General features: G+C 56.8%; 9 protein-coding genes across 9 annotated transcripts; 6 read left to right on the top strand and 3 right to left on the bottom strand.

Annotated features, from left to right (window-relative positions):
• Positions 1–40: 40 nt before the first annotated feature.
• Positions 41–612, bottom strand: L226DRAFT_538128 (fungal hydrophobin). The gene is made up of 3 exons (XM_067681428.1): positions 436–612; positions 212–373; positions 41–147 (listed from the first exon to the last, which is right to left on the bottom strand). The coding sequence occupies exons 1-3, from the start codon at positions 547–549 to the stop codon at positions 106–108; spliced, it is 318 nt and encodes a 105-aa protein (XP_067531836.1). The 5' UTR covers positions 550–612; the 3' UTR covers positions 41–105.
• Positions 613–1051: 439 nt separating this feature from the next.
• L226DRAFT_562371 (kinase-like protein) lies at positions 1052–4143 on the top strand. The gene is made up of 9 exons (XM_067683500.1): positions 1052–1597; positions 1650–1748; positions 1801–2250; positions 2304–2393; positions 2457–2801; positions 2854–2973; positions 3030–3100; positions 3158–3224; positions 3276–4143. The coding sequence occupies exons 1-9, from the start codon at positions 1505–1507 to the stop codon at positions 4014–4016; spliced, it is 2076 nt and encodes a 691-aa protein (XP_067531835.1). The 5' UTR covers positions 1052–1504; the 3' UTR covers positions 4017–4143.
• A 627-nt stretch (positions 4144–4770) lies between these two features.
• Positions 4771–6596, bottom strand: L226DRAFT_574028 (uncharacterized protein; the record flags this gene model as incomplete). Its single annotated transcript, XM_067684965.1, has 14 exons — positions 4771–4902; positions 4978–5077; positions 5104–5207; positions 5271–5360; positions 5414–5469; positions 5537–5563; positions 5620–5646; positions 5708–5720; positions 5775–5903; positions 5968–5994; positions 6050–6103; positions 6158–6205; positions 6266–6329; positions 6409–6596. The coding sequence occupies 14 exons, from the start codon at positions 6594–6596 to the stop codon at positions 4771–4773; spliced, it is 1059 nt and encodes a 352-aa protein (XP_067531834.1).
• Positions 6597–8768: 2172 nt separating this feature from the next.
• Positions 8769–10366, bottom strand: L226DRAFT_574027 (protein serine/threonine phosphatase 2C; the record flags this gene model as incomplete). The annotated part of the gene is made up of 4 exons (XM_067684964.1): positions 8769–8832; positions 8890–9957; positions 10009–10114; positions 10180–10366. 4 exons carry the CDS (start codon positions 10364–10366, stop codon positions 8769–8771), a joined length of 1425 nt encoding a protein of 474 aa, XP_067531833.1.
• A 1229-nt stretch (positions 10367–11595) lies between these two features.
• On the top strand, positions 11596–12130 carry L226DRAFT_205260 (uncharacterized protein). The gene has a single exon (XM_067672860.1). It carries the CDS (start codon positions 11778–11780, stop codon positions 12081–12083), a length of 306 nt encoding a protein of 101 aa, XP_067531832.1. The 5' UTR covers positions 11596–11777; the 3' UTR covers positions 12084–12130.
• Positions 12131–12699: 569 nt separating this feature from the next.
• Positions 12700–14185, top strand: L226DRAFT_591532 (uncharacterized protein). The gene is made up of 5 exons (XM_067685614.1): positions 12700–13196; positions 13318–13492; positions 13572–13726; positions 13795–13915; positions 13950–14185. The coding sequence occupies exons 1-5, from the start codon at positions 13036–13038 to the stop codon at positions 14010–14012; spliced, it is 675 nt and encodes a 224-aa protein (XP_067531831.1). The 5' UTR covers positions 12700–13035; the 3' UTR covers positions 14013–14185.
• An 872-nt stretch (positions 14186–15057) lies between these two features.
• Positions 15058–15504, top strand: L226DRAFT_468968 (uncharacterized protein; the record flags this gene model as incomplete). Its single annotated transcript, XM_067676174.1, has 1 exon — positions 15058–15504. A coding segment is annotated over one exon (447 nt), but the record flags the coding sequence as incomplete, so codon positions are not given.
• A 1196-nt stretch (positions 15505–16700) lies between these two features.
• L226DRAFT_468844 (uncharacterized protein) lies at positions 16701–18330 on the top strand (the record flags this gene model as incomplete). Its single annotated transcript, XM_067676161.1, has 4 exons — positions 16701–16912; positions 16967–17280; positions 17332–17822; positions 17887–18330. The coding sequence occupies 4 exons, from the start codon at positions 16701–16703 to the stop codon at positions 18328–18330; spliced, it is 1461 nt and encodes a 486-aa protein (XP_067531829.1).
• A 273-nt stretch (positions 18331–18603) lies between these two features.
• On the top strand, positions 18604–19410 carry L226DRAFT_525380 (glycosyl transferase; the record flags this gene model as incomplete). The annotated part of the gene is made up of 1 exon (XM_067678968.1): positions 18604–19410. One exon carries the CDS (start codon positions 18604–18606, stop codon positions 19408–19410), a length of 807 nt encoding a protein of 268 aa, XP_067531828.1.
• Positions 19411–19844: the final 434 nt, after the last annotated feature.

The following is a 19844-nucleotide window of genomic DNA, read 5'->3' as shown; positions in this document are numbered from 1 at the left end:
AACGACCACGTTTCTATTTCCAGTAGCACACACGATGCATAGCGCAGTCATTCAAGCATTAAGCAGGCGTAACATAACGAATAACAGTGACTAAACTAAGTCTGTCTAAAGAGAGATGGGTGCGCAGCCGATGGATATGAGGCCGCCCTACATCGCGATCCCCAGTTAGTCTTAACCCTCCAACTCTGAACATGTCAGGAAGGACACTCACGACGTTGTTGTTCTGGCAGCACACCGCCTGGGACGCACACGCGTTGCCGCCGCCGAGGCCGACGGCAGAGATGGGCGAGCACCCGAGCCCGAGCTGCGCGGTCACGCCCTTGAGATCGATCCCGAGGACGGAGAGCAGCGCAGAGCCTGCGGCGGAGTCCGACTGTCGGTGTGTGGTAATGTCACATGTCAGCTCAAACCCTGCAAGAGGAGAGATGGACGTACGCTCTCGACGCTGTTGCAGCACTGCACGGGGCCGGTACTGCAGCTGCCGGTGTCAGCGGCGGCCGCAAGGAGGGCGAAGGAGAGGGTGGAGACGACGGCGAGGCGTGCGAACATGGTGTAGAGAAAGTGTGGGTGGAGAGTAGAGAGAGAGTGCAAAGGCGAGTGTGCGAGTGCGAAGGCGTCGAGTGCTGCTGATACTCGTTTGCAGGTCGGTGGGTTTATATACGCTGAAGGAGGGGTCCGTGCGGAATGCGCTGGCTGGCTCAATTCCTTCACCTTGCTTTGCCAGTGAAGGAGGGTATGGCCAGCCGACGGATCGTCGGGGGGCGTCGGCGGGGCGCGCGTCGGCTGTTGGGCTCATTATGTCGCTTAGCGGTGCTGTTTGTCGCAGCCCGACGTCGCTTCCTCCTTGGATGCTCTTCCATGCTCGACGCCGCGCTGTCAATGTTGGTGGAATGCACGAGCTTGTACCCAGGTGCGACCACCCTCGGGGGACCTTGTCGGTATTGACCGTGCACATAGAACCGTCTCAGTTGCGATTGTTGTCCTGAGGTAGGTCCACTTGTGGATATGTCCAAAACTTATGCTGATTCCTTGTCCAGTCAGCCAGAATCACCCCACATTATGCTCACCACAATGGTCCTCTTCGGTGTTGGCGGTAGAGGTGCAAACTGTTCCGTTCAACAAGATGTCGGGCCGCCAGCCCGGCGCAGATCGGACCGGGTGCCGCTCGACCATTTCTGGCAACTGTGCGCGAACGACGCCTTCTTGGACTCCTACCACCATGTTCTCGTCTTTCTGTCCCTTTCAACGCTCTCTCATCGTCTTTAGGGCGCATATAGTCACATACGACGACGCCGGCGACGTGTCTGCACACGCAGGAAGCGCGATGGCGCGGATAGATGACGGACTTGCCTGAAATGCATCTCCGCGTTGCAATTTCGACCACTCGTCGAGGGTGTATCGTCGTGCTCAGGAGATCTCAGTCTGTTTCTCTGTCTCCACCATCTGCGTCTGCACAGCACGTCCTGCACACTCGACTCTGCTCTGCACTCCAGACGTGACAGCTATGACTATCTTTTCCAAGATTGCTCGGTTCTTCATCAAGGCTGCTCCCTGCGGAACTCTTGCGGTCGACCCAGCGTCGTATATGGACAACCTGGTTGGTTCTTACTCCTATTCATCCCACACTCGAGACTGATGTGTACCCGCAGATCATCGAGGCCGTCCAAGTCGTCGTTGACGCGAGCAGGCATGCTCAGGCCGAAGTGGATGTTCACGTTCGGATGTGGTTCGGAGACGGCGGGGACATGGTGAGTAGCTCCTAAGTCTTCCTTCCTCTAGCCTCTTCATAATATTTCGAAGATCGCCTGCCATCTCGAGCAGCTGTCTCCGCTGTCTGCAAGTGCGCCTCTTGCGGTCTCCACTGCCACTTGCACCACCCTCGTCCGACGCACCTCGGCGCTCTCCCTCGTCGCGGTCAGCGCGAAGTACCTCCCCGTCCCGGAGTTCAAGCTCGTTGCAGCCTCGCGCTTGCTCGCGCCCGCGTCTCGGCAGATGCCCAAACTGTCAGCGGAGGACTTCCAGATCTTCCAGCTCGTCGGCGCGGGAGCGCAGGGCATGGTCTCGCTCGCGCTGTACAAGCCCAACGGCCGGTTCTACGGCCTGAAGATGATCGCCAAGGCGACGCTCCACCCGCACCAGCTCGCGTTCGCGTTCCAGGAGCAGGCGATCCTGAAGCAGCTCGAGGGTAGCTCGTGGTTCATCCAGCTCCGCGGGAGCTTCGAGGACAAGGAGTACTTGTACCTTGTCACGGTATGTCCGGAATTCCTTCGATATCTGACCATCGCTAACGATCATCTACATAGGACTTCTACACTGGTGGAGACCTGATGAAGAAGATTTACAAACATGGAGGGCTCACCGCGTCCGACGCGAAGAACCTCGCTGCTCAATTGGTACGCATGACTGATCGCTTTCTCAGTATGGCTGGAACACTTCGTTTACGTGCTCCTCCGCAGGTCCTCGCCATCGAGGAGCTCCACAAGCGCCGCATCGTCCACCGCGACATCAAGCCGGGAAACCTGCTCCTCACACGCAACGGCGAACTCGTCGTCAGCGACTTCGGGCTCTCTCGCTCCTTCAGCTTGAACGCTGAGCAGCAACCGTGGACGATCCGGGACGAGTGGCGCCTCAGCTCCATCGTGCCTGCCGAGTCCAGCAACGCGAGCACTGCAGACCTCACGAACCGCAGCTGCGGGACGCTTGGCTACGCGGCCCCAGAGACCTGCCGTGGTGGCTCGTACTCGTACTCTGCGGATGTGTTCAGCGTTGGAGCTGTCATCTTTGAGATGCTGCATGACAAGGTACGTGTTCTCGTTATGCATTTATAGGCTTGTGCTCACGTATGTCGTATAGCTTCCGTTCGGCATCCTGCGTGAGCGCCGCGAGGTTAACGCCGTCTTGGAGGCGATGGAGACTCAGCCCATCGGTGTCAACGAGGACATCGACGCTGATGCGCATGATCTTCTTCTGACGGTGAGTACTGTCGCACGTTCTTCCTACTGCAGTACTGAGCTAATCCCTCGCGTAAGATGCTCGACCCGAACCCGGCTCGTCGGGCTACCCTTGAGCAGGTCAAGGCTCATCCATGGTTCGCGGACGCGTAAGTAGCAACTCTTCGGCGCATGAGGCTAAGCTGACTCCAGCTCGCCCTTTATAGTGACTGGAAGAAGCTCGCCCAGCGCGAACCCGAGGTACCCCTCCGGCCAACTCCTGGCCTGACCCCGGTAAGTACAGGGTATCTTCTCTATCGACCAGGATGCTGATGCATACATCAGTTCGATGGGGCTGACGAGGTGTCATTCGGCACTCCCTATGGACCTGGGGAAACCTCGTACTTCTGGTACGACTACTTCTCCTCGAGGCTCCCCACTGAGGTTCCCACGAAGAAGTCCCTCCGTGAAAAGCGCGCGGCCAAGGCGGCAACCACACCCACCACCACGATTCCCAGGACCAGCGAGGTCCCTCCTGCATTGTCGGCTATGTTCGCGACTCCTGCTCCTTCATGCGCGCCCTCGCCCTCGCCCTCGCCCTCGCCCTCGCCCTCGCCCTCGCCCTCGCCTGCTTTACTTGCACCCCCTGCCCGCTCATACGCTGGTACACCTACCCTCTGCGGGTCTGCAACCACTTCGGCCACTGTGGTCTCACACAACGACGTGTCAGACGTCTACCTCCCCTCGCCACTCGCCTCCGACATCCCGCGCACTCCAACTCTCGCTTCGGAGGACATCGGCGCTATCATCGTCTCCCCAATCCCTCATGATATTATCGACTACATCCGCTCCAACAGCGACGAGGCCCAGTTCTCCTCAGTCGACCTTGAGAACAAGCCTCCTTCCTGCACACACGCCCCGACGCTCGCATTTCCCTTTCCTATTCCACTTTGCTCGACTGCTCCTCCTGCTCCTGCGCGGAACAAACAGCCTGCGTTCTTCCGGCGCACGCTCATGGCCCTCCGGGGTGTCAAGACCGTCCGCCGATGCAACGACCGCCAACGCCAGGTCGACCTCCTGGCTTAAGTGCCCTTGCTTGCATGCACTGCAAGAAAGTCCTCCATCGTTGCTAATCGTGTTACCAACTGCTAGCGATCTCCTTGGGTCGGTCGTGGAGCGCGCTACTGGCCGGTGAATTTGTTTCTGGGACAGGACTCTCGTTCCTGTTGCTTTTGTGCTGGTTTTGTCACTCGGATGTACAAGTATGCGACGTATTGGACCGATTGCATATATAGTCGCAAGATCTATACTTATTTCGTATTTATGCCGTGTAGTTGTACCACTATAGCATATTTGTTCTCCATCTACTCAAGCAGCGAGTTGCACAGTGGGATATTTACGATAGACCTGATACCCACGAGACATGGCAGCAGTGCGTGTAGACTCGGGAGGGCCTCGAGGATAACCTAGGGCGCTCCTCTCCGACAGTGGATTGACAACATTGTACTGGAGTACAAGGAATGGTATCAGCATGTACGGGATGTGGGTCATTAGAGAACGTGCAAATGAACGTAAGTTGGACGTCGTCACGAATGCAGAATGCTACGATAGTCCCGAAGCCGGATGCAAGCCATATACTACAGTAGTACAAACGAGGATCGATGGCGGCGCCAGTGAATATGCCCGATGTGAAACTTCCAAAATGCAAGCGAGGGGGTAGCATAGGGTGTTGGTAACGTGTACCGGCCGTGACGCATGACAGACCACAGTGGGACGAAGGCCCGAGGGTATGGACGTGAGTGAACATGGAACGCTGCGACGCGCGCCTCGAAGGAATCATTCATTTCGGCTTTTCCGAGGCTGGCGTGACGACTGTGCGGCTCGGCTCCGATGAGGGCGTGTCGACCGCGCTCATGCCGTCTCCGCGGGTGCTCTGCGTCGTTTCTCCGCGGCTCTCGACGTCCGTGTTGATCTATCCGACACAAGAGTAGTTAGTGTTAGTTGGCGATGCGGGTGGACGGGACGGTATTGGAATGCGTACACGCACATCGACGCGTATCGGAGTACTCAGGTTCCAGGCGAGGTTCGATATCCTGTTCGTCGAGAATCCTGGCGCTGGTCCGTCTTGCAGCTCCGCACGGCCATTACTGTTTACGTACATGAGTGTCCGCACGGGCATGGAGGAGGCGGAAACACTTGCAGAGTTACAAATAATGAGATAACGTAGAGCTTTCCGAGGATGGCCTGGAACGTGAGGTCCCAATAATTCTCATTCACCTGCAAGTGCGGGATGGGTTCAGTTGCTAGATGACTATACGCGGGTGGAGATTGAAGACGAACCAAGGTCAGGTATGTTACTACTGTCAAAATCGCACAGACGCAGGGCGGGAGAGCGGCCTCCCATATCAAGACGGTGAGACGCCTCAGAATCTGCGCGGGTGTCAGCAGCAGGTAGGTATGAGGAGTATATGTGAAAGCCATACGCGGCGGAACCTCGAAGACGTGACGTGTTGTTTTGAGCGGGCGAGGAACGTGAGCACTAAGGAAGCCCATCGAGAATCAGCACAACGAGTCTTGCCAGACGTTGTCTCGGCTGCACCACGTACGTATGCCAGTCACCAGAACATCGAGCACTAATACAGCAGCCATGAGCTCGTACGGAAACCACAAGGAACACGGAAAAACTCACCCGCCGAGCAAGTCAAGCTGAGAACGACTGGGAAGTCCGCGGAGTTAGTTCGCATATACGGACGCAAGTCCGAGAGTAATCCTCTTACATGTCGGGTTGACCTAAGAGGGGATATGAGACTCGGAATATGGCTGGAGAAGGCCAGAGAGGCATACCTTAACCTTCGGAAGAGGACCCGCGTCCACTTCGGATTGCGGAACAATGCCAAAGTGGAATTGGAATGTCTCCACAGTCACAATGACGCTCGCTACGATTTGAGCGAGGAGCAGTAGCGTCAAAGCACCCTTCAGATCAACGAGGGATGTATCAGTCGAGGCATGTAGACATGGTTCAGTTAAAGAGCTTCACCAGGACGTAGAAGTTGCGATTGATGAGCTACAGTCACGCGTCAGCTCGAGGAGAAGTGAACGGGGTAATTGAGTGAACGAACAGTCCAACAGCGCCAGATGAGGAAGGCTTGTACAGGGGCGGCCATCATGACGGTCTCTCATTTGATCAGTCCGAATCCTGATGGCGCATGAAAGTAGTGGGTGCTCACTATGGTGGATTGGACCTTGTCAGCCCAGGAGAACAGCACGCTTTCGTACTGAGCTCATACCTCAGCATCTGTCCACCCTCCCGAACTCCGATGATGAAGATGACGTACCCAGTTGCCAAAGTTCTCTACGAACATGCGCCATGATGCGAAGAAGCCAAAAGCCGTCTGCACACTGGAGACCACACCGCAACCGTGAACGATCTGGTCAGTTGCCCGCGACAACGGTCGGAAGGTAGGGAATGGCCACTCACAACGCAGTGATGGTCACGAACGACACTATGCCCCGCACAACTCCAAGCTCCCGCTCCGCCCGTTCCCAGAACGTGAGGGACTGGTTGATGAGGATACCCGTCTGTACGCATTCCAGCGCCAGGCTCACGAGGGGGGGACCGATATACGACCCGGGATGCGCCTTCAGACCCGCAATGGAGAGCGGCATGCGTGCCTGATCGACAGCGGGGGATTCAGCGCACCTTAACGCAGCGGTGATCGAACCGTACCTTGGGCGTTCAAGGGGAAGACCACTGGAAAGCGCGATGGGGAAGGACGCGGGCCTGCAGACGCACCGGGATGCATATTTGTGGAAGAAGCGCGAAGTTATATGAAGGCCGCGGGAACGGTGCTGCTAAATATGCCCCCTTTCAGCGGACCCGGGGAAGCCTCCTGGTCAGGTCTGCACTCGCTGGCAGTATGTCATCTCGGCCGAGCGGAGCACAAGCACGACTGAATGGCGTGTAGCCGCTATGAAGGGGAACAACCTCGGCAACCGGACGGCCGCAGTGCACCTGCCTCGCCCCGCGGCGACTCCCGTTAGCCTTCGCGTGGGGACGTGAGAGACTGGCCTGGCGTGATGTACGTACCTGCGGGGTCTAAAAGTACCGCCTGAGAGCGTGGCGCGCCCCTTCTGTGGGTTTGACTACTGTTAGGGTTGCCATTCGCAGGTTTCTGTGTGACGAACGCTGCGCTGCGTTTCTCATCTTCAAGGTTCAGGTTCAAGTTGACAGTTTTAGAGACGAACACAGCTCCCTGAAGGGTGAGGGACGTCAGTGGATCTGTCAACAGCATTGAAATATTACCTCATTTGCGCTTCTAGCTCCGAAGTGGCCAGATGGGGCGGGCCTGGTGATATTGAACGTCGGTCATTTCCGTGCCTTTGATTTAGCTTATTGTGGACGCCACCATGACTTCCTGCGTGTGTCAGTTGTCTTGGAGCTAACCTGTGGGCGACGTGGCCCTTACGAGATACTGCTCTTTAGCATGCTGAACGCCACAGGAAAAAAAGCTACTTCTAGGTAGCGCGTATTGACGGAAGCCGTTCCGCTCGCGACTTCTTATTGCGTCCGGAATAGCCGAAAGACTGGGTCTAGGGTAATGGCCGGAGGAGGGGTACAGAACGCTACAACGCAAGTGTTCCTGAGGGGCGAAATAGGCGTGAACGGGACCAGTCGACGAGCAGTAGCTGCACGAGGGTCAGTGTCAGGAATCTGCCCAAAGGTCCGCACGAGATCGCAACGAGACAATGCCCACCTGACCACCGCTAGAGTCGACTGTTCCTGCGCAACTGAATGGCGGAGAAGGAATGCGGGAAAGCAATACGGGTTCACACAAGGGCGGGGCCCTTGTATAGATATCAAGAATACCAGCTGTGCAACCTGGGAGGCGCTGATTCTCTCAGGGTTGCGGGAAGCCGCCAGATCCCCGGATGTCCCGCGACCGTGGATCTGTATCTCGCACCCTGGGTCACGGCATGCAGAACGTTCGAGAAGGGAAGTACGCTCACATCAGTGCGTAGGCAACGAAAAATTCACCGGCGGAGAGTCGGTAGAACGTGCAACAGTGGCAAGTGGGAAGCTGGTCTCCTACGTCGACGCGAAACCTGACTTGGAGTTAGTACCAGCACCGACGAAGCCGCCCTACTGATATCCGCCTGACACGTTGAGACCCTAAGAGGAAGGCTCGTGGGTTGTCTAATAAGCCCGAAGGAAGTGCAGTCTGCAGCCGTTGACAAGCGTTTGACGCTTGCCGTTTGGACTGACAAAGAGACGTTCCATAACCTGGTAGCGTAAAGGACATGAGAGGGGATGCCAATCGCACCGACCCTGAAAGCGCTGACAGACTAGTGGACTCACCTGCGTCCATGGCAGCGGTGCCAGAGCGCGGCCGTGAGGATGCGTGAGTACGTTCGCACCGGCAGAGTGCGAGCGACTTCTCCCCAGTTAGAACACCAGGGGTTCGATGGAGAAGAAGCATACAGCGGTCCTCCTGACCACACATGGAAGCGTGCTCAACTGTGTCCGTGGCAGGCGTTCTCATGTTCGTGGTACGCTGGTGAATGCAAGCGGATTGACCGATACGAGACCACGCAACGCATTCTAGGTACGGTAGGTCGAAGCTGATGCGCATGCTGAAGAGACGAATGCATCAGTTTAGCATGCAAGATGACAGTAAATAGCTGAAGTATACAAATAGGGTGAATAGACAGTATCGATACAGTATTAGTCAAGCTCTACCGTTCTCGTACATGTCAGTTAACCAGCAGAGCACGAGGAGGAAGAGGCAGTGAGACGTACCCAAGATAGGATACACATTAGTTCTGAATCCAAGCACCAGCTCACGAAGCCTTCTGCGCGTCATCTTCATCAGAAAAGAACACAACTATGGCCGTCAAGTCGTCCCTGCAAACACGTCAGAGACACTTCAACGAATAGTATCATGCATTCGGATAGACTCACCTGTACGCCCTCGCTCGAGGTGTTTTCATACTCAGCAACGAGGCGACGAGCTCGCGCTGGGTGCCTCCAAGAGCATTCCGGAGAAGATGGGTGGCAGCATTGGCATCCCGCCTAGCAAAGCGCTTTTCCGCGCCCCATTGACGGTACCGCAGGGTCTCATCGCGTTCTGGCCTCCACACCGGCAGCATATGAGGAGCGTAACCGCCAACGGGCTCGCGCTTGCCTCCTCCTTTCTTCTCGCCCTCCTTCCACAGGCCAACGAGCCCGACCGCCTCCTCGCTCGTCAAGCTCTCCCACAGCCCGTCCGAGCCCATGATGAGGAAGTCACCGGGTTCGATTTCAATAGAAGTCACTTCGGGCTCGGCTGTTATGTACGGAGGGGTCTTGACGTCCCCTGGCGGCATACGTCCGAAGATGCGCCGCTTCAGCTTGTCCTGGACCTCGCGGGGCCACTTCAAGCGCGCATCTCCGAACGCGCGGGTCACTCCCATTCCGAACACCCGTCCGTTCTGCACGACGTCTTCCCCCGGATGCTCCGTCGTGAGCCGCTCGAGCTCATCGGCGTTCATCGGGTTCTGCTCGGTCGTGAGGATGTAGACGTCGAACCTGAGCTCTCCGTTCCCGTCGTACCGTCGTCTGCCGAGCACCGCGCGCGAGTCTCCCGTGAGGGCGACGTGCAATCTCCGGGAGTGGGAATCGTAGAAGGAGAGGAGTGCACATGACCCGGCCCATGCAGGACCGAGCAGCGTTAGTCCATCTTGCCGCGAGCTCGACGCAAAAACTTCCCTGAGCCGCTCGTTCACAATGAAATCGTCGAGTTCGTTGAAGACGGCCTTCAGTGTCTTGGATATGTCGGACGGCGTCGGCTCGGGTGTAGCGTTGGGATCTGTTCCGGCCAAGCCAGAGTACAGATCGCTCAAGCCGCCGGCGGCGGCCAAGATCAGATTGTCCGCAAGCCATTTGCTGGTGTCACCGCCATTGTGGCCGTCAAAGATCCCGAAGAAGGACCAGTGCCCGGATGGCACAGGTACCACAGCCTCCTGATGGTCGTCTTCAGCTGGCTCATTGCTGGTCAGCGTAGGTTGTATCCTCGTCAGAATACTAGTATATCCTACATACCTTCCTACGTGCGAGAAGTCGTAACGAGTGATCCCGCATCCCTCGGGTGCACGAGAAGTCTTCTGGTGCCGCCGCAGGACCCCGTCGATGTCAAAGAACCGACGTTCTGTATACGAACAGTTAGTGTGCGAACCAAACAAGCAGAGGTTGAACGGCATGAGTACGACTCACTCGCGTCCAAGTCGCCTTCCAGGGACACCGCAGCATTGGACAGACAGCTCATCGTGGCTGCCCACATACCGAACAAGGAGAGCAGCAAGGTCCGGCTGAACGTTGGTTTCGAAGCATCCTGCTCGGCCTTGGACTCCTTGGACTCCCTTGGTGTTTCTTTGAGGGAGGATAATTCCTTGAGCGGCATCCGAGTCTTGTAGCAAGAACCTGCACCAGTCCGCAGTGAGGAGGCTGTGCCGACTTTTGTCACGGTGCCAATTCTGGAGACCTGGCGCATGACGGAGAGTAGACTGCCTGTCCGCGTAGAGCTACCCGAGCCTGAAGCACCTCTACTCGTTCAGCTCGTGTGTCGTGTCGCAGCGACGGTCGCGACGTGACGCGTCGACGTGGTGGTGGCACTGGTAAGAGATGCGATTGCAGGCGCCGCAGGAACCATGATCGCTTCTATAGAGCGCTTCGGAAGGTCACCACACGCTGCCCAAAATGGAAGCGCTTTGCTCGCTCTCCACCCTCGTCTGCAGGCTGGCTCCGTTGCTCGCTGCCCACTCGCACTCGCTGGACACGCCGATCTCGATTCTCGCCGCTAGCTACGTACATGCTCTCCACTCTGACGCGCCGGCTCGCTCGCTCACGTACCTGCGCCTAACGCCAGCCTCCGCCTACGTCCTCCCGCACTGTCCTCTGCACGCACGCCCTCACGTTCACCCACTGCCATGGTCCGGCGTCCGCACAAGCTGCGCTTTGCGAGCCTGCACAGGTGAGTTCGTTACGCTTACAGCTGCACTGCCCCCCTCCGACGTCGTGCTCTCTCCACACCGTCGCGTCCCCTCACTGCATCTCCTGCCGACACCATCCGTCGCCTCGGCCGGCCGCCAACCGCCAAAGTTTTGGAGGGGCAGAATGTGAGCCTGAAGAGCCAAAAATGGTGAGTTTCCCCCTATCTATGTAGTACGAGTCCACGGCAGAGACTGCAACAGAGTCCGACGTCTGCAGTCTCTGCCTTAATACTGTATCCTTGTTCTTTGTCAGCATACCCGCCGCCTCTGCGCTCAGCAAATCAACATACCTGTAGGTGGTGGGCACTGCGCGCGCCGGACGGCGAACGGCGTGCATTCCTCGACCGCGATTGGCAGGCGGGCGCGGGTCGAACGGCGGCGTGTGGTAGTGGACGACGACGGTGCTCGACGGGCGTGAGGGCTTCGAGCGCACGACGATCTTCCCGGGGTACTCGGCGGACTTTTTCGACAGCAAGCACCAGGTCGTGCTGGGTCGATCATATACGGCTAGGTGCGTAAAACGTCAGTGCGTGGTCCACGCTCTCAAGCACACACCGAACTCACGTTTTCTCTGCTCCCTGCACCGCTACGCGATGCGTCTGCACTTGTTCTCCTGTGTACCTGCCTGTCAGCGCGTCAGCATCCGCCCCGCCGCTGCTCGTTACAACTCGACCCACCTCAGGACCCCCTCGGCGGCCGGCATCATGACGACGAGCTGCAAGACCACACCTCAGTCGTCATCACCGCGACGGCGAGCATCCCGCGAGCCTGCAGGAGAACGAACAGGTGAGTCCACCACCATCAATCCGGGACAGAGCCTGCATGCGTACCGTACCGCAATCCGACGCGCCTGCACTCTCTGCGTTGGGTTTTTCATTCGCTGTGGGTCTTCCTCGTCAGCGTGCGCACCTCGTCCGCTCGGAAGGACTCCACATACCTGCATGCTTGCGTTGCGCACGGCGAGCGGCGTGCACCGGTCAAGGCCAGGTCGACAATAGAGGGCTGGGAGGGTGGTCGAAGCGCGGCGCGATGAAGGCGACGGCGGGGGCAGGTCACTTCGGGTGGGCTTTTATACCTCTCCGTGCCCGCTTCTCGCTCTGTCCCGCTCGCCTCGCTCGGCGGCCGTAGGGTGCACCTCCGGTGACGCCGGGGATCCGTGTGGCTAGTGACCCGCTCGCGTCGCTGTCCGATAGCTCGCAAGTCCGCTTCTGACGCGGCCGTCTATGTTCGCCGCCCATATGTAACTAGGCCTTTTTTTCTCGAATATACGTCCCTCCGCTCCGAATATCGCTCTCCCGAGGGCCGAGCGTGCCGCTGTGTGCTGCAAATCCCTGACCCTCGAACTGGGAAGTCCACTGGCAGTCTGCGTTCTGCAAGTGCGCATTGTCCCTCGGGCCTCAATTGACAATTCCTGCCTGCACGATTGAATTTTGACCGATCATTCTTGCGTCGCACCAGGCTCCAGCTGACGTCGTTCACGTTCACGTCGTCCTGGTACCTGGGCGTAACCATCAACCGCTCATATCGCATGTGGTCTACCCTGAGGAGCATGGAGCTGAGGTCGCGTAGCACACCGGCCGCCGCATGAAAGTTCGCGCATGTGTCGCATGTTCGTACATTGGCATGATGCTGCACATCCTGGTGCTCGTGTCCACCAGCAGCAGCACTCCTGCGACTCGGAGGCTCAAGCCGTTATGTTGCGCTTGAACCTCACACTGGCACGTCGAGACACGGATCTGCGACGCACGGCCGACGGCCGTTACTGCGTCTGTCACGGGATCTGCACGTACCTTGAACCTTCAAGTTGCCGCGTACGAAGCGAGTAACCATCTGCCGCTCATTTCGCGTGCAGCGCAGCCCTGGACTAGTCACTGGTTGCTACATACAACACATGGTCAATCTGTCTCTTGTTTCGTAACGCGTCCGTGCGCCGGGTCTCAAGGTCTCCGCTTCCTCGCCGCCTCGCCGCCTCGTCAACTCTTTTCCGTCGGGAGCTGGCTGAATGAAGTAAGGGCCAGGGTTCAAGATACGTTCAGCCTGAGCACTGAGCACTGCAGGCTTCGTCTCGTGAACTTGAAACATGTCCGGTCCAATCGCACACGTACCAAGGCTACCAGCCGGCGGGTTTCTGGAAATTGGAACGGCGGATGAGCCTGAGAAGACGCTTGAACATCTCAAGCTCATGGACACGGCGGCGCGGTCGATCTCGGACAGCGATATCGTCGACAGTCTCATCCACGGGTGACCGTGTGTGCTTTCAAGTGGCGAACGTGTTCATGCTTCGGCTGCCAATGCATATCGACCGTCCGAACCAGTACTAAGTATTGCGCCTTCATGCCGCTACACGCCGTCTGCTCGACAGTGTCCCCGCGGCGTCCCTCTACGACATGTGCGCAGGCTCTCGGATTGCAAATTTTGAACTCACACTACACTTGCAGGCACGCATGCCGCTCAAGGTGTCGGGCGACAAGTCGGAGATCCGGCGGAGCTACATCGCGTCGCTCTTCGTGCAGCCGCTCATGGACTTGAAAGGCGCGGTATCATGTGTCTTGCATCGTGCTCGCAGCTCGCCTCTCTTCGCCGCTTATGGCGTACATATCATGGACATGACCACAGAGCGCTGCAGACGAGACGATTCAGTTCATGGACGAGTACTTCCTCACGCGCGAGGACTGGGACACGATCGTCGAGCTTGGCGTGGTCTGCGACAACGCAGATACGCACGTCCTCAAGAAGATCTCGACGGCGACCAAGAGATCGTTCACGAGGAAGTGCGTCTCCCGCGCTGTCACTTGTACTTGTACTTAACGTTGTAGGAGCACGTCGTCCGCACGCATAGGTACAGCTCTCGCGACCATCCTGTCACCTTCCGCAAGGCTGAGGTGCTTGGGAAGGTGCCCAAGAAGCTCGCCGCTGCTGGTCCGGCTCCGGACCGTTTGTCATCAGCCTTTGGCAGAGTAGTACGAGTAGACATTGAGGCGAGTCACGATGCAGGTTGATGACGAGATCATGGAGGCGGAGGAGGAGAAGGCGGTGTCCCGGAGAACGACAGTCTGATCAAGGCGGCGAAGAGCTAGGCTAACGCGGCCGCTAAGGGCAAGGCGGCGAAGAAGAGTTGAGCAGTATGATATGGAATTAAACTGTTTTGGTTTGGTTTTCCTCTTACGATACATCGTATTGTCATCTGTAGATTAGTACATCGACTATTGACTGGCTCCAGATTGAGACTCCTGAGTGCCTAGGCTTCCGGAGTGTTCACTGAACAACGGCGTTGGGAAAGGACACACCGTGAACATATTTTTCATCTGCAGCTAACAGTACACAGTACAACGCAACGAGTCAATGCCTACACGAGCCTATCAGAGCAGCTACTTACATCACGGCGGGCGTGGCTGTTTGTCCCCGACCAAGGACCCGAGGCCATGGTGACGAGCCTCAAGCTACATCGTACTGGGTATCAGCCCGAGCATTGCGCTATACAGGTGCATAGACGTACTTACGTCACGACGGCTCCTCTCATTGATATACGCTGGTTCGCGTAACCGGTCGTCGAGGGGTCCTTGGAGATCGAGATTTCTGTCTGATCTCGATGCAATGTTGAAATATCTAGAATCTGCGATGTAAGCGGAGTCGGTTGGTGTGTGTTTATGATGAGATTCAAGATCTGGTCGCGCTGTACACACTGATAAGTAAACTCGGAGGGGGCGTGCCGATAGCCACGGGCAGGGTGCATCCTTGTAAGCGACCGGGTCGCGAGACGAGAGCGCCGCCGATACATATGTGACAGCCTTGATGCATGAGTTGGATACGCACTAGCCATAGAACACCTCCGCTGTCAGCCCTCGCTCTGTCCTCGTACGCACCTTGCTCTTCTCATCAACTTACCTCTCGTCCACATGCCTCCCATCCGAGCCCATCCTAGCACCGGAGACGACGAGCCACGTGCGACACACGAGGAGCGACAGTACGCAACTGCGCTGGCTGCGTTGAAGGCCGAGTTTCGACAGTCGATCCAGGACGACTTGAGTACGTACCTTGCCACTGCTCGGACTCAGACTGAGAGCCCCGCTGACTTACCTTTCTAGGGAGACGTACCGGGAACCCGAAGGCGACCATGCGATGGTCAGAGAAGGGCTACGCATTCGGTATCGTGTGCCGTGCCCGCCTCAAGCTCCTCGGATGGCCGTGGTACATGGACATCCCGTTCACGAACCTGAGCAGCATTCCCGGTGGCTACCAACGCGTGCGCTTCCTGTACCTGACGTGGAAGATAGGAATTATGCGCTTCGAGCCAGCGACCGAGGACGAGATCGACCTTGCGAGGCGCAACCCGAAGGCCGTCCTTCCCGGCTCACCTCTCATGCGGCCGGCGCCCTGGTGCTGGGGCTCGCTTGGCACAAACCAGATGGGGAAGGCGAAGGTGAACGGGGTGAGTCGTCCACTGAAGAAGCCGAAGCGCGGCAAACGCTTGGGACCCATTTCTCCGAAGCTCGTCCTGGACTCGGATGTGGGCAAGGATGAGGAGGTGCGCAGCGATGGCGAGGACTAGTGGTCGACGTGTCTGTCGAGGCTGGGAAGCGTTATATAGAAGCTGTTAGTCGTGCATTTAGTCGCACAGGTCGTGTAGAATGATGCATACACAGAGTTGGTCGTCATGGTCGAGAGCAAGTCGCGGCGGCGCGACGCCGGTGACCGCATATGGTAAGACCTGTTAGCCGCCATTGTGGCGCACTGCTACGGACTTGGTTCCAACTTCTTCCCTCATCCTTGCTCGATTTTTTTTGCTCCGTCACGCCTCTTTCTAGTCAGTCTGAAACGCTATGGGTCTATGCATTAGAGCCGCTTATGGGCGATTTGAACGTCTGCAACAGTGAGAACGTGAGATTTGTGCCCTGGTTGACCGCGGTTTCTTGAACGCCCAAAAATCTACCTTTTGCCGAGTTGACGCCCAAATTTGGAATTTGAGCGCTCGGTCAAATCTCAAATTTGAGCGTCAAAATCTCAAATTTCCTAGTTGGCGCTTCGAGTGCGCGTACGCCTTCCAGAGCGATAGCGCACTTCACGCAGAGTGCGTCGACTATCTCTCCGCCTTTATAAGACAACCCATACAACGACTGCTCCCCCCATTCCCCTCCATCGTCCGTTGCCCCCTCATGCCTAGCATCACTCTCCAGTCCATACTTATCCTGTTCAGCACGCTACCAGCTCTTACCCAACTTGTCGACGTCCAATCCTTCCTGCTATTCGTCCAGCTACTATCCCTTTCCCGCTCCTACTTGACTTGGCAAGCCGATCCATTCCTCGCCGGAGCGCCCTATGTCCTGCCACCTGACTTCGAACTCTTCTATGCCTCTGTTCTATGTATCAATGTCGATCAATTCCGGACTCTGTGGAAGCAGACGCGCACGGAGCTTTGGGCACTAAGTGATGAAGTGAAGGATGATCGGGTTATATCGAAGCAATTGGTGGATGCAGTGTATCAGCATGGGTTGCCACACGGCGTCGGTGAGTGCTTCTGACATCAGTTCTATCCTTCAGTGGTGATTCGGAGTTCATCCTCAGGTGTGTACGCTCTACACCCCCCTACTCGGTTCTGCCTTCACGAAGCTTGCAAATATATCCGCCGTGATCGTCAAGGAGAGCAAAGGGCATTGACTCACTCCACATGCAACAAGGTTGTCTGTTTCACTCGTGAGTTTGGCCCTGTCCCGGCAGTCGCATACTCCATGACTTGTCCCAGTAAGCATGTATATTCTACCAATATTCGGTACGTCTCACGCTTGCTCATCTTCATTCATAGACTGTCAAACGCGATATTCCCCTGCGTATATGATCGACGCGCAGAGCAACTCGCGAGCGTACTACCCTGGTCTTCCTCGTCACGTTCATGTCTCCACGCACTTGTTTCTGGAGGCGGCAGTTTGTGAACGTTTCACAAACTCGTCAGCATGTGCTTGGTGTGTACTCTCACCGCCCTGTGACTAATACTGAGCATTGATCAAGCAATCTAGGGTGTCATTCACAAATAGTGCACGTATATACAATGCTGAGCATCATGAAGCAATCGCTCGTTTTCCAGAGGGCTGGTCAGTCCAGCCTTCACTTACTACTGTTGCGGTGTCTGACATGTTTTTTCTCTACGCTCTGTTGCGCAATCGGTTTGAGCGCAAGACCTATCTTGTTGTAGATAGGCAAGGCAACCAATCGGAGCGTCTTGATCCACTCCTGGTCGATCGAACACGAAGTATGGTTGGTCCTGCGCGTGAGGGTTGGAATCATGTATGCAACAAGTGCTGCTCAGTAAAGACTATCGATGGAGTGCACCGTATGTAGTCCTGTCATTCACTACAGTTGCTACCCTGAGCATTCTGAACAGACATTATACGTGCAGCTGTTATGGACGGCATTGCCATTGGTCGCCCATGTTGTGGTGTACATGATTGTCAGAAGCCGCTTCCTTCACAGCGGGCGCGATTCTGCACTAGTCATGCCGACCTGAACAATGAATGCGCTGTGATTGGATGCAAAGCTCGTGTCACTCCAGGCCACCAGACATGCGAGGAGCCATCACATCGTACCATAGAGGACCCTGCCAATCGTTCATCCCTATTCGTTCTGCGTCGTCGACTGGAGCGCCTCAAGGCATTCACAGTGGAGCAGGCAGATGATGGGATGGGAGCCACCGATGAGCTTGTCGAGGTCGATGAGGATGGAGAATGTCCGTCTAAGTCTGACGAGGGTAACGTCAAACCACGTGCACGAATCGGTCGTAGGCGCACACATAATGAACAAATTGTGGTCGCTACCTGTGGAGTGGTTCTAGGAAGAGCAACCATGTTTGGCTCTGAGGGAATTGACGGCACTCGAGTGAGCATTGACTGTTCTTCTCATGTGCAATAGTGGTCTCATGGACTATGGCTTCAACTGGCAGCTCTTCCTACGCGCTCTTTATCCCACTCAAGCCTCCCTTCCTGGTGTCCTATTCTACGATAACGCCTGCTCCTTCAAAAAACATCTGGACACCATCGGTGACACCTACTTCGACCGCTGTGCAATGCCTGTGGATCCATTTCATGCAAAGACAAAACACAAGGAATCTGACACCTTTTGCAATCAACATTGCAATGCTGCTCGCTTTCCTGACTTGATCCTGGAGAACAAGAAGTGGCGTTTCAATTCCTCCGCAGCAGAGATGACTAACGCTTGGCTGGGAGGCTTCCAGGCTATGGTGCGAGAGATGCGCCCTCCTCGTTATGATTTCTTTCTGGACGAGATGATTCTCATAAGGAACCGCATGATTATTGAAGATCTCAGAAGGGCTGGGGAAAATCCGCAGGAAGCTCCCCGTGAGGATATATTGGGACCATTGGCATAGCCAGGCACGCTAGGACCTCATCTGCTGCATCGCCTTCTCGCAGTTCCCGGTGTGGCCACTCGCTCTCCTGAGTCAGTCATCTCCTATCCTCTCTACCCGTCTTTTGAGCAGGATGGGCGTCGCAGCCTCCGTGCTCCCGCGTTCTTCATCTCGCAGAGCGACGAGGGCTCCCACGGCGAGTTCTTCACACCCTGAAGCGAGGCGGAGCGACGTATCTTGTTCATCGCTCAGTCGCTGACGACCGCTGTCCCGGAACCCCTCCCCGTCCATGCGATGCCCACATTCACGGTCCTCACGCCTCACTACAGCGAGAAGATCCTCCTCTCACTGCGCGAGATCATCCGCGAGGAGGACCAGAACACGCGCGTCACGCTTTTGGAGTATCTGAAGCAGCTTCACCCCGTCGAGTGGGACAACTTCGTGAAGGATACCAAGATCCTTGTGGAGGAGTCACAGATGTACAACGGCGTGAACCCTTTCGGGGACGAGAAGGCCCAGTCGAAGGCGGACAATCTCCCCTTCTACTGCATCGGCTTCAAGTCCGCGGCCCCCGAGTTCACCCTTCGCACACGTATCTGGGCTTCGCTCCGTGCGCAGACGCTCTATCGCACTGTTTCCAGTATGATGAACTACGCAAAGGCCATCAAGCTCCTGTACCGTGTGGAGAACCCCGAGGTCGTCCAGCTCTTTGGCGGCAACACGGACAAGCTTGAGCGCGAGCTCGAGCGCATGGCCCGCCGCAAGTTCAAGTTCGTCGTCTCAATGCAGCGCTACTCGAAGTTCAACCGCGAGGAACAGGAGAACGCTGAGTTCCTTCTCCGTGCATACCCGGACCTCCAGATTGCGTACCTCGAGGAAGAGCCCCCACGGAAGGAGGGCGGCGACCTGCGCCTGTTCTCCGCGCTCATCGACGGTCACTCCGAGTTCATCGCCGACACTGGTCGTCGTCGGCCCAAGTTCCATATCGAGCTGCCTGGTAACCCCATTCTCGGTGACGGCAAGTCCGACAACCAGAACCACGCTATCATCTTCTACCACGGCGAGTACCTCCAGCTCATCGATGCGAACCAGGACAACTAACTGGAGGAGTGTCTCAAGATTCGGAACGTGCTCGCAGAGTTCGAGGAGTACAACGTCTCAGTCGATACTGTCATAATGATATATCAAAGCCCTCTAGCTACAGCTAGCAGGGGATGTATCAACGCCTCTGGTTAGAGGTGCGTTCTCTGGATATATCCACAGGCCTCTGTGGATATATCCAGAGATGAACCCGTTTTGGGTCAGCGTGCACCCGCGCGCTGCTGCGCGCTTCCCCGACTCTTACCCACTTTGGGGCCCGCCCTCCGCTTCATCCGGGTACTACCCTCGGACCGGACAGGAATTAGCGGGGATCCAAAATAATGCCTGGCAGTCGAGCTGGAATGATCGGGGTTCCAAAAGAACTGGAATTGGCCTCGGCTGTCGGGAATTGCAGGCACGCCGTACTGTACTGCACACTTCGATCCCACCGCACT

This window comes from Lentinus tigrinus (genome assembly GCF_003813185.1).
Source record: "Lentinus tigrinus ALCF2SS1-7 unplaced genomic scaffold L226scaffold_30, whole genome shotgun sequence".
NCBI lineage: Eukaryota > Fungi > Basidiomycota > Agaricomycetes > Polyporales > Polyporaceae > Lentinus > Lentinus tigrinus.
Note: the sequence above shows the minus strand (reverse complement) of the source record. Positions and strands in the feature narration are given on the sequence as shown.